Source organism: Vigna angularis, chromosome 1 (genome assembly GCF_016808095.1).
Source record: "Vigna angularis cultivar LongXiaoDou No.4 chromosome 1, ASM1680809v1, whole genome shotgun sequence".
Lineage (NCBI taxonomy): Eukaryota > Viridiplantae > Streptophyta > Magnoliopsida > Fabales > Fabaceae > Vigna > Vigna angularis.
The window spans coordinates 10,584,259-10,597,004 of NC_068970.1; the positions used below are offsets into that span (position 1 = coordinate 10,584,259).

A 12,746-nucleotide genomic window follows, 5' to 3' on the forward strand; every position below is an offset into this window, starting at 1 on the left:
AATACATAATTTTTATGGTGGAAAAGTTACACCATTCACCCGTGCACAAGGGGTTTAATTCTTGCGCAGAGGGTCCATCATACATACTGGAAACACTGAAGAATTATATGAAAGAAAATGTAAAATGATGGAATATTTTTAAAGATAAATTTCTGACAAAATTGACACATAAACATCCATACTTGACTTCAAAAACCTTCAATTTCCTATGCTGCTAGGCCTGGTTTTTTATTTAAAAATTTGTAACATAAGCCAATTGAATTTCAACATGATTTAAAAAATCTTTTGATAAACTTTTACCCTTTTTTACAAAAGATAAATAAATAATAAAATCAGTGGCATTACATCCAAAAAAAGTTTGGAGAATTTTCACTTAATATATAAAATACTGCATATTTCTTTCTTTCCTTTCATCATCACCTTATACAAAACTTCCATTACAAGCTGATATGAGGTCCATGATGTTAATTATGTGTGTGCGTGTACGTGGAAGATATCAGATAAAGAGAGACACAAAAATATATAAGTGATTTCGTGTGTAGGAAGTGGAGAGAAGGAGCTAGAGAAAGGTATATATAGAATGAGGTTATGCAACTTCGTGTGTGAAAAACAAAGGTAAACGTCATGATTCCATTCTATGTAAGAGTGGAATCATAATGCATGGATTAAAGAAAGAAAAAAAAGTGATGCTGCTAGTTGTTATTATTTCAAGGGCTAGTTAATTATGTTCCTGACTTCAGTTTTCATGCTCTACTGCATGATTTGCAATATATTGTTGCTCTCTGAAATATTGAAAACATGCATTGATATTTGAAAGAGCAGTGGTTTGGTTTGTACAAAAAGGGTTGAAGATGGACCAAAAATGAAGAAAAAATGGTGATTTGATTAAGCAACATAAATAGTTTTACGGTGTTGGTGGTGTAAAATCTTTTTGGGTTTGTTTTTATTAGGGTTAAGACCCACCAAGAGGTGGTCATTTTGGGTGGTAGCTAAGAGGGAGGGTCTGATGAGCTAAAAAGATGGGGATTGAGAAATGTTATTGAGTGGGATCTACTTTGGGTTGAAAGAAGCAAAGATGAAATGCATAGATGGGGAATGTCGTTATGAGCACAAACGATCTGATTAGAGAAAAGAATTCTTTGCTCAGCAAGCAAACTAGAATTTCCCACTTTTTGGTGTACATTTTACATTTTAGCTCTGTTGCACCTTGCTCTTCAGTCAAACGCATGCTCATACCATCATTGGCACATAACTGCTACATGAAACTTATCATTACGCACTAAAATTCTATACACCCTACTTTCTTCATTAACTATTAAGCATATTTAAATCGATTGGCTAAATCACAAGAGAATAATTCCTAATCTATCAATGGCACCAAAGAGGATGATGATTTGGAGGTTGGGTTTTCCGAACTGGATACACCTGATGACGATGGAAAGGAAATTGACAATATTGTAGCTTTTGATGCTGACCAATCGGATGACAACGGTGACAAGGAGAATGTCGAGGAGCACGAGGTTGAATTTGAACTACTCAATGAGACCATGAATGCGCAGGTGTATCTCAGTGCACCTCTAGATAAGTGGTTAAGGGAATGTGCTAAGCAGAAGTGAAGTGTCTAATGCCATGGTTCTTAGAAGGCGAAAGATGTTTTCGAGAGCTGTGGAAGTATTTGAGCTGAGTTTGAATTGTTTGTTCGTTATGTCTTTTAAGCTTAATTATACATTTGATCTCCGTATTTGTTAAGTTGGTTAAATTTCGGCTTCATATTTCTTTTGTTTAAAGATTTGTGAAACGATCAAGGCTTCTCCAGAAAATGGAATGTGTCAAGATATGCGCATGAATGGAGGTCACTATTTTGGCCAAGTGAAAATTTAATCTCAAAGATATAAACCTTCAAATGAGTTTCTATTTGCAACGCATCAACCTTGTACTAAAGCAATGCCACTACACCAAATGAAGGTCATATAACAGAACAATCAAAGAACTTCAGCACACATCGAAGAGATCTAACAAAAAAATCTATTTATTTATGGAAAAGAAGGAGCCTCAGGAAGTGATGATGATAACGAGGGCTTCTCTTTTCTTAGTTCCTTGACAACAGCAGCAAGTGCTTCTGGATTGACTCCAAGATCACAAAGTGCAATTAGAACCGAAAGTGTGTGGCGGTCTAGACCCGTGTCAAGTATATTGGACATATGGAACGCCAGGTCTAGAGATTCTCGTGCAGCTCGAGCAGCTTCCGAATCCATACTTTTAAGCTGAGAAATGGGCAGAGTATATCCAATTCATTAGTATTACAAAAATTAAATCACCTGAACACATGTCACAGATTCAGATATATAACAAAAGTTAACAGATTGTTAGGATCAAGCATTTGAAAAAGTTGTGATTAGAAAAAACAAGGTTCTTCACTTTACAAATTTATAGTATGAGCATAGTTATAATTTCCGTTTTTAAAATTCTCTACTTGGATGATAAAATTTGACAATTACCATGAAAATAAGGAGAGAAATTAGAGCTCAACAGATTTGAACTTTAACAATGCAAATTCGTGTGCACACGCTCACACACACATACTAAAATCTTATGAAATGCATGGAGAGCGTGATTAGAAGCCAATCTTGAAATAATAATGATCTTCAAGATAGACATAATGTTAAAAAAGTATACTCCTTGATTGCCTCAATTCTAAAGCTGAGGCAATTCTTTAACTCCACTGGGCATGCGAAAAGGCTTGACATAAAAAGAAAAATCCCAACATTCCATACCTGGTAGAATTATTTAAATTTTCTTCAATCTAGAGAAACAGAAAATATCACTTCGGTAGTTTTGAGGTTGGTTTTCTTCTATGTTGAAATCTTTAAGCTTTCACACCATTTTGCAGTTCCTATAGTGTGCCAATTTCCAACTTTCAAATTGCTAAGCTATAATAGCATTAAAATTCAAGTACAAGTCCCTTTGATAAAAATCATATTTTTTTAAAAAGAAACAAAACTTGAATTATTTTGTTAGATGTCAAATGACTATTTCTTCTTCCTCAGCCATTAGTTTGCAAACTAGTTTTAGCGAAATTTCAACCCTAGAATAATTAGAGATCGGAGAAAGTAACTTTTGAAATTTCTTATGGAGTGTCAATCAATTTCTTCCTCACACAGGTGTTCTTCCTTTTTTTTCTTCTTGTTTTTACAGCAGAGCGGAGGCAAAGCGTATTAGACTTTACCACATAGATCTGCTGCTCTGTTTGAATCCAAACAGCATAGCACGGCCCAAAAGTACAAAAGAACAAGCATTGGCATCACTGGCCCAAAAGAAAGATGGATGAAGTATGACTGTCTCAAAGGGTAGATGAGAATGCTCTTAAAAGGTTTTTGTGACACTACATAGTAAAAGAATTGCCTAGGTTATTGTCTTTCATTATAGTTCAGTCTGAACGTAGAAGATAAGTTACATATGATAAGATGTCTTCTAAGACTTACAAAGTGTTTGGATTTGCATCCTCAATCCATATTTTCACGTCAATGTAAAGATGCAGAAGCAACTTTCTGTTAGTTCACAGTTGACGCACATATGCAGAAGCAATTCTTAGGATTCACCAAATTATTTTGGATTTCAGTATTTTCTTAACTTGTCTCACGAGACTATGTAGGTATGTAATCTCATAATTTAGTTTTTTAATTATTCATGAGAAACTTTATGGTAATAATAGAACAATAATAAAAGCACTTAAACGGTATTTAGTCCTATATTTTTATATTAGTTAAAAAGCCTAAACACTCATGCAAGGAAACAATTGAAATTTCCATAGGAGAAATAAGGATGAACTACTACCATGCACCAAACCTGATTTTGTTATAGGTCCCATTCAGATGGAACTGACCTCACTGTGGTGCAACAAGGTAAGGGAGGCCCAATGGAATTTTAGATACTCAAGGACAATATATGGGTTCCTAATCAGACAATTCTAAACGGTCTTGTCATCAACATTAGAAACACAATTTTCAGTAAGACTCACTGTTTGTTATTCTAAATAGAAGGGAACAAAATCATTTTCTTAAGGGGAGGGTCTTATTCTTGGTGAGCAGAGCAATGGGAGCAGAACAAACATGTAACTGAACTTTACCCATCTACATACATATAGAATTAAGACATTTGGTTACGTTGTTTTTAAGTTCATGTATATTTAATTTCCCGAATTGTTTTAAGTTCATGTTTGATGGTTTCTCAGATAACCATAGATTTTGAGTTTAGTTTTGACTTTCTTGCGACACTGGTGGTGCAGACTCCTTTTTGGCAAAATCATGGGTAGTGAGACTTTGGGACTGGTTTTCACATGTTCCAAGTCACAGTGAATCTAGAATAGATGCAGGAAATTATTCTCAAATGCTATGAACTAAAAAAACCCAATGAACAGGGCTAATTGGGCATAATTAGGCAAAAAAATCTCTACAGAATCGGCAAAGAAACTGCAAGACAGTTGAGAAAACAGAAGTCAAGCAATGAAGATGGATAAAACAATGAACTTGAAGTAACATTGCAGCAATTACACCAAATTCAAATAAATTAAATTAACCCTAGATTATAAAAGTAACGAAATCAAACAATAAATTTAAATTCAAACAAATTAAACTAACCAAAAGCAAAACCTAAATTACATAGATAAAAGAATGTGATAGACTGACCTTGCAAGAACCACACACCAACACGTTCTTTAAAACGCAATACAGCAATCCAATGTTGAGCTTCAAAGACGCACTAGGGCAAGCAACCGAGAGTGGGTGTGAGAGATTGAGGCAATAAACAAAAAATTGGTAGAACGAGAGAGAAGAGCGAGAGACTTACAAGACCTAATCGCAACCACGGTGAGAAGGTGAGAGAGAGGGAGACGATGGCCGGTGAGAAAGGAGATAGAGGTGTGATGAGCCTTTTCAGTCACGTTTATGAGTAAATTGAAATAATTTATAATGCATCAGTAGTTGGAAAACTAATTGGTATTGGAATTAAACGAGGTCCTTCCTAATTTTTACTAGTCATACATGATTTTCCTTATAGGACTGGGAATTGGTTTATTTAACAAAAGAAACAGTTCCTACTTCTAAAGAATCCTAATATTCAAATAAATAGTATATTCTTTGCCTAAGTGCTTCAAATGCTATACTACATTCTAGTGAATAGAAATCGAAGATAAGGAAACAAGCTAAATTCAATATATATGTTACATGTCAAGTAGCTTTTTAAGTGCGTTATGTTTCCGCTACAATCAAAGAGGAGAAATAAGGCACACCCTAAAAAACTAAAACTTTTTTATTCCAATCCATTGATGAAATTAATTCTCGACCTTATGCACAAACAAAACCATTTTCAATCTCAACTATTTTTATCCCCTAATACCAGTACTTTACTAATTTTGTACCGCTATTTTTCCATATCAAAACAACAAATTGTATTTTACATTCACTTTCAAATTTAATTACACAAAATATGCAAGAGAACTTTGTCAAACCCTTAGATTGAAAGCTCAAAATCTTAGAAGCCTCAGCCAAATAATTTCCGTTCAAAGCCCTGCAAATGAAAGCAAGAAGTGATTATCACTTATAAAAAAAGGATTTATAACATCACCCATGAATTATGTAATACACAAATCCAAATTTCAAGTAGATAATAGTCAATGCAATGTCAACAAACACATCTAATTCTAATCCAAGTTTGAATAACAACCCATGAATTATAAAAATCACGAGAGAGAGAAAAAGGATAAAAGGGAAGTGGAGAAGAGAGGAAGAAAGGGAATAATGACGGTGGAAGGTAGACGGTGGGAAAGAGAGGATAAAGGGGAAAAGGGTGGTGGAAGGGGGAATAAGGTGAACCCAAAAAAAAAAATCAAAACGGGTTACAAAAATAAAAAATAAATTCTCACATATGTCATCTTGCAAACGACATTAACTAAAATCGTCTTATTAAGTTTTAAAAGAAAAATAAGAAGTAAATTAAGTCAAAAATAAATACAGTGAAATTATTGAATGAAAAAATCACTAAATAAGCCTAATTTAAAATTTTAAAATTGTTTTTAGTATTTACAAGATGTTTTATTTAGTCCCTATAAGGAATATTATTTAGATATTAAGTGACACATGGTAGTAAGATAAAAAAAAATCAATTTTAAGGATGAAAACCAAATATTCTCCTTTATAAATACTAAATTCAAAACATGCCCATTTAATAAGAATTAAAAACACATTGAAGTCTAGCTTAAAATAAAACAAGATTTAATTAACATTTAAAGGTAATAAAACACTCAGACTAATATACAGTTTAAATTTTAAAAAAATTAAATCTTAAGTAAGTTGTGTATGAAGATTATTTAGAGAAGTTAAACCAAAACGAAGCCTTCACATGCCTCCTCTCGTTACATTTAGCTGCAGAAAGTATGAAACTATTTCTCAAAATTACACCTATAAAGAGTTGGACACACAAATGTCTTATCCTTTTCAAGGGGTAACTATCCTTATCATTACAGCATCAAAAAGATCTTAAAAAGAATTGTGAACTATATAAAGTTAAGTACAAATTTCTTGGATGAACCATTATTGCAAGCAATCAATCTTGGGTTCTTCTGGGGAATATACTACACTCATGAGGCCAAAGCCTACTTGCAAGATGTTGCAAACAAAAATAATTCCATAGGGAGGGGGCACTCTAAACCAATTTGATACCTGTAGCCAGGCCATCACTACACCGACCTCTGAAAAATATGGTGTGCTTTTATATGCTTTACTCTTATTCCAAATTCCAAAATCCAAACGCACATTTAACCTTTCACTTTAATTCTTCATTCCAATGAATCAACGCGTACATATGCATTACATTCTTATTTAAACAATCATAAACCTAAATCAACTATGCTCAAAGTTGTGGTCTACAACGTTACTAATCACATTCATTGCACCTATCACACTCAACAATTTCTTATGTATGGAGTGATTTTTATTTTACACACTTCTCCCCACCACGTCTCTATAGTAGGGGTGGGAGCTTGGCGGATTAATCGAGCAGCTCGACAAAAAAAAAAAGGAAATAGGACAATAGTTAGAATTCTAAGTATGAGTTTAAGTTTTACATTGGAGAAAAATGAAAAAATACATCATATAAATGTGAAGATCCATTGATTCATTGTTTTAAGGTTTTAGGTAAAGAGTGGTGTCAATCTTTTATGTGATTTGGCTCAGATCTCATTGGTGTTATATCCAGTTAACCTCTTCCTTTATAAACCTAACAACGATCTCTCCAATTTTGTTACCTAGTATCGATCTCTTCAATTCGGTTAGTCTATCTGTCCGATATTATTAAAAAAAATTATGTGTATTGAAATAAGTGAAAAATTATTTAATGAAAAATTTAATTACAAAAAGAAATGTTATATTTAAGTAAGTAATAAATTATTCAAAAAATAATTTGATCTCAGCCTGACGAGTAACTTGATATGAATCCGTTTTCAGGATTGTAAAAGTCAACTTGTTTTTACATGAATGATAAATCTTGCTAAGTAGTACTTCAAAATTAACAAAATGAAACCAAATTTTGCTCTCTAGTTTCTTTTCCGCTTCTGTCATAAGTTGTTCTCTACCTACCAACTCTAATTTTACCAAGTGGACTTTGTAACCGATGCTTGCAACATATCATGCAGAGAAATGGTACTATAACACACTTTACGTCTATTTGACACAAGATACAAAGATAAAATAATTATAAAATTTTATATTTTTTCAAAATAAAAAATAAGGAAGAATAATATTAAATGAATGGAAAATATGAAGTTGGGTCAAAAAATCATTTTCGTATGTCATGTATACTCCTCCATCATGATACATTTTTTCTTATCTTTACTGTTATCAAAAGGCTACATCTTTATGTTATCCCCCACTCAACAAATAAGTGGGCCATAAATCTGACGATATTTTCCTCGTGTATCATGGCGTACAAATTAGCCTTTCAAGAACAAGGTTTTGGTTTGGTCATCTTGAAATGCAGAGTTATAACCATTTATAGAAACTAGGTTAATGATGGCTTCTGTCACCTTATTGTCTTGCTTTTGCCCAAGTCCAACATATATGAGTTAAAAAGATATGAGATGTTCTTTACTTAACAAGTGTAAAAGCATACCAATGAAAAGTCCTTCAAGACTCAACCCACGTGCTAATCCAAAACGGGTAAAACTCCAAAGTGTTCCTGTTGTTTTGGTGAGCCTTGGCCTATAACCTACAAGCTAAAGGTTATTATCCCTACGCTACAACTGGCCTTAAGGGTATGTGAGCAATTGCCGAAGATATATTTTGCTTGATGACATTGACCTAAAGTAACAGCAAAAGACAAAGTGTATCATCAAAGATATTTCGTATCATGTAACTGTAGTGCATTTGTTGGTATTTGATGCAGTGATATAATCTATGAAACTATTTTTTGACATAAGAACAATGGAAGAATAATAAACTTATAGTTTATTTTCCGGTTGTTGCATAATAATGATATGCTCATCTGTTTCCTACATGGCCATGAGCCTCTTACGAAATCAAGACACCTAAATGCTTAAGCTGCAACTTATGCAATCGTTGTTTAGGAAAACAGATTGATTATGTTATTACACAGTTTTTAATTTCATAACCGGCATTTAAATTTTGGCCACGTAACTAAAATAAAGCAAAATCTTGGTCATAAACCATCAATCAAGTAAAACAAAAGAGAGACCCCCAACAGCTAAAAATAGTGAGTCACCTATTTAATAAGCTTTCCTCGGAGTAAAAAAAAGTAGGAAAAACAGCAATAATTGTAGAACACAAGTGGCCAAGCAGGAGTGTTGGAATGTTGTTCAGGAAAAAAGTACAGATGCAAGATCACCACCAAGAAACATGAAAACACAAGAACTTTTCCTATGCAATCGAACTTTTCTGAACAAGATATTGTGGTTTTGTTTGTGGCATGCGTGGAAGTTTTTACACCAATTAATTATCATGCACACGGACTTACATAGTCATCACATACTCACATGCAAGCCGTTGGATAAGACTTTGCCCTACTTTAACTTTTTTTTTCAAGCGGTCCAAATTATGCACATATCTCACATAATTTGTTTCCATTTTGTACCCGCTTTGATTAAGTGGATCTGGACCCACTGAAGACCCTGCGAGTAAGAGAATAAAATAAAGATAGGCATTAGCTGACCTATCAAATAGAGTGTTCTACATCTGCATACGTTCTTATGTTTTCAACCACAGCCCAACTTTGTTGTCTAAAACAAATCATATAATAATTCTGTTTCATTTCGGCAAGATTTTGATGCCAACTGGCTTATAAAAGGAGGATACATTGCTACCTTCAACATATCAGCTCTTCCTTGAGTCTGATCATTACACACTCTTCAACCTTTTCTACCAACTTATTCTCTTTGCTCTTCCTGAAAGAAATGGCATCCAGTTCAATGTCAGCCTCAGGCTCATGGAGTGTCAAGGACAACAAGGCCTTTGAGAAGGCTCTAGCTGTTTACGACAAGGACACCCCTGACCGTTGGTACAATGTTGCTCATGCTGTTGGTGGCAAAACTCTAGAGGAAGTGAAGAGACAATATGAACTCCTTGTCCAGGATGTTAAACATATTGAATCAGGACGAGTGGCATTCCCAAATTACAAGAAAACTTCAGCCTCTGATCAGGAGGAGAATAGGTACCATTCCCTTTCATTATAAATACTTTAATCACTGAGATTAGTACATCATCTAATAAATCAAGAGAAACTTGTTTTACTTATCAGTTACACAATCAAATTATCTGACTTACGAAAAACTTGTGTGAGAAAAAACAATGATTGCACAACAAATACTCATCTAAGAGGGCAAAGAATAATCTCTCAATCAAGAAGGAAGAAGTTTATATGCAATAGTTATAAAATCATACCCACCATCCAACAACTTTTTAGATTTTATTGACTCTAATATTTTATTTTCCTTGTCAGGCTGAGGAATTTGAACCTCCAGTGACCCCAAACATCCGCAACAACATCAACTAATTGATTTTCTAATTTTCATCAACCAACATCTTCATCATCCCTGGTAGTACTACCTGGTGCTATGCACACATATTTGCTACTGCAATGACATTTTATGCTGTTTTAGTCATAAGAATCATATGTCCCGTGATTCCATCTTGTATTTTCTTGTTGTTGAAGCTGCCTCTAAAAGAGTCAGTGATCGTTTCAGTTCCTAGTCCTAAAGGTTGGAGATCAGACAAACCACACAAACATATGTAACTAAAATAAATATGAGAAAAATACCGACAAATGACAAAAATGATAATTTATACTAATTGAAGAAATCATAACTCTCTCCCGTTACATTGAAAGAACTTCTCAAATATTAAGAGAAGAAAAGATAGAAGAGAATGAGATTTTGAAATATATGTAAAGGGATTCCGATAATGCTCCTTCCAAGACTTTTCACATTCTTTCAGTCGAAGATTTTGATGAAACTAATCAAATCTTCACACCATAATTTATCATCATGTTGCAGTACTTTAACGCTTTCCATCTTGATTTTATCATGAATCTACTCACCACTCTCACTCCTTGATGTATGATTTTGTACAAAACATAGCATACTTAAGACTATTGACCACTCATGCACATGTACTTGAGACATTTCCATCTTTTCCACTTCACTGTTAGGATTCATTTTAGGATAACCTACAATTGATAGAAAATGGGTAGAAATTGACTTGCAATGTTACATGTTCAAGTGCCAAAGATCTTCAATAAGTACTTCTTCTGAGAACAAGGTTCCTCTAGGGAACAATTTTCTCTGTTATTGAAGAACAAGGTAACTGACGTACGTTATGATAATTAAACATATAATAAAATTATAAATTTATTTAGTGTGAGAAGTCCTACGTTGGAAGGTCACACATGAACTCTATGAAACCATTGCGCTTAACACTCAAATGACAAGAAGCGGGAAAAGTTGTTTTGAAGGTTTAATACAGACCTAGTTAAGGTTTAAACTCTTTGAATAAAAACATGATTAGTAAGGACAGTTTCTCATTGTTTTAAGATAACAGTTCAGTTCTTTGTAAGAAGTGAAGTAAGATGAATTTAAGACAATGAAATATTTTATGAAAAAAAAATTTTAACCACTTTTTTTCACAACTTGTTATAATAGTCTATATGGTAGTATGTATTAGTCTATTTTAAATATACGAATTAATAAAATAGTAACACATAATTTCTTGTTAAAAAGTTATTAAAAAAGAGTTATTAATGATACTTAAAAAAGTTATTAATGATCCATGTTTTATAATAAATACTGTAGAAAGTTTGTTCACAGCACACAATCATTGCTTGAAGGGGCTTTCTAACAGTGGACAAAAGATGAGAAAATGAAAAGAAAAAAAATATTTCGTCAAAAGTAAATAAAAAAATAATATAAATTATAAGTAAATTAAATTTAAAAAGCCCATGTTTCAGTAATGTAAATTATTGTCTATTTTAAAAAACACAACCTTCGCTTTCCTTTTTCCTCTCTATTGTGTAAAATTGAACTTAGTATAAGTGTCTGTAAAATTTAATTGAATTATATAAATGTTTAAATAAACTTAACTGTATTATATAATTACAGTGATTCGAATTAAATTGATTAATTTAATACATTGGTTTTAGCTACGTGAAAAATCCTTTTTCTAAATATATTTTCAAATACGATGAGTCATAATTTTTTAAGTTTAAATTAGTCCATTTATGAACAATTTAATTTTAAAAGACTAAAATTTAACAATTAAGTCAAGTTTTCGTGGAATACTTTAGTTCTTCTTTTTCATACAAGTCAGTATTAATATACTTCAGTTCTAGGTGGTGTGGAAGTTTGGTTTGTTGGCAAGGTTGAACACCAAGTTAAGTGATTGCACCAGAAAAAAATAATATTAGAATAGAAGTAAAAAAAATATTACAGATTTTGTTACCGGTTTTTCTGTTTACATAAAACTTATCAAAGTAATAATTGATCGATTGCACATTTTATTTTAGTAAAAACTATTTTTTTTATGGGTCTCTGTGTTTAAATATTCATAGATCAGATTGTTAAATTGTACATAATTCTCATTTATGTAATTTCTATTTGTAATCTTTAATTTAAATCGAAACATTTAGATGTAAAAGGATATAGTTCATACACACTAGAAAGATAATCCACCTTATGAGAATATGGTCAAACCGATTGAAATACCAAAAAGAAAAGATTACAAGACTCATTTAAAGATTATTGCAATAAACACTATTAGAATACTATTAGACCCTAATTAGACCTCCTAACAAGTAAAAATCCATTAAGGACGCTATAAATAAAGTATGTAGATAAAATATTTAATATGTTTGAATTATCTACATTTATTATATATCTTGATATCAATCACTTACTTAAGTTTCAGAAATGCCTTTTATAAGTTCTTAATCTAACGATGTTACACTTAATGATTAGACAAGAGTACCAAGTAACTATTAAGAGTAAGAAGACTAAGAAGACACTAAGACTAAAATATATTCAATTGTACAAGAAGTGACATGTTATGAGTTAGATTTTTAAGGTAGTAGGAATACACATTTTTCAGTCATATATTTATCTTTAAGATGATAGTCATGAACCAAATATCCAAATAACATATTTTATAGAAGAAACTGTATATCATGAATTGCTTGAATTACTAGAGATT

General features: G+C 32.4%; 2 protein-coding genes across 6 annotated transcripts; one reads left to right on the forward strand and one right to left on the reverse strand.

Annotated features, from left to right (window-relative positions):
- Nucleotides 1–1,859: 1,859 nt before the first annotated feature.
- LOC108324595 (mitotic-spindle organizing protein 1B) lies at nt 1,860–5,879 on the reverse strand. 5 transcript variants are annotated; one of them, XM_017557550.2, is made up of 5 exons: nt 5,722–5,872; nt 5,507–5,565; nt 4,846–4,927; nt 4,686–4,758; nt 1,860–2,264 (listed from the first exon to the last, which is right to left on the reverse strand). In XM_017557550.2, exon 5 carries the CDS (start codon nt 2,253–2,255, stop codon nt 2,034–2,036), a length of 222 nt encoding a protein of 73 aa, XP_017413039.1. In that variant the 5' UTR covers nt 2,256–2,264; nt 4,686–4,758; nt 4,846–4,927; nt 5,507–5,565; nt 5,722–5,872; the 3' UTR covers nt 1,860–2,033. The 5 variants fall into 5 exon arrangements, with proteins under 5 accessions (XP_017413039.1, XP_017413043.1, XP_017413032.1 ...); XM_017557554.2 differs by adding an exon at nt 2,775–2,893 and having other exon boundaries at nt 4,846–5,879; XM_017557543.2 differs by having other exon boundaries at nt 5,507–5,875.
- A 3,483-nt stretch (nt 5,880–9,362) lies between these two features.
- LOC108329599 (protein RADIALIS-like 2) lies at nt 9,363–10,865 on the forward strand. The gene is made up of 2 exons (XM_017563888.2): nt 9,363–9,717; nt 10,006–10,865. The coding sequence occupies exons 1-2, from the start codon at nt 9,461–9,463 to the stop codon at nt 10,028–10,030; spliced, it is 282 nt and encodes a 93-aa protein (XP_017419377.2). The 5' UTR covers nt 9,363–9,460; the 3' UTR covers nt 10,031–10,865.
- Nucleotides 10,866–12,746: the final 1,881 nt, after the last annotated feature.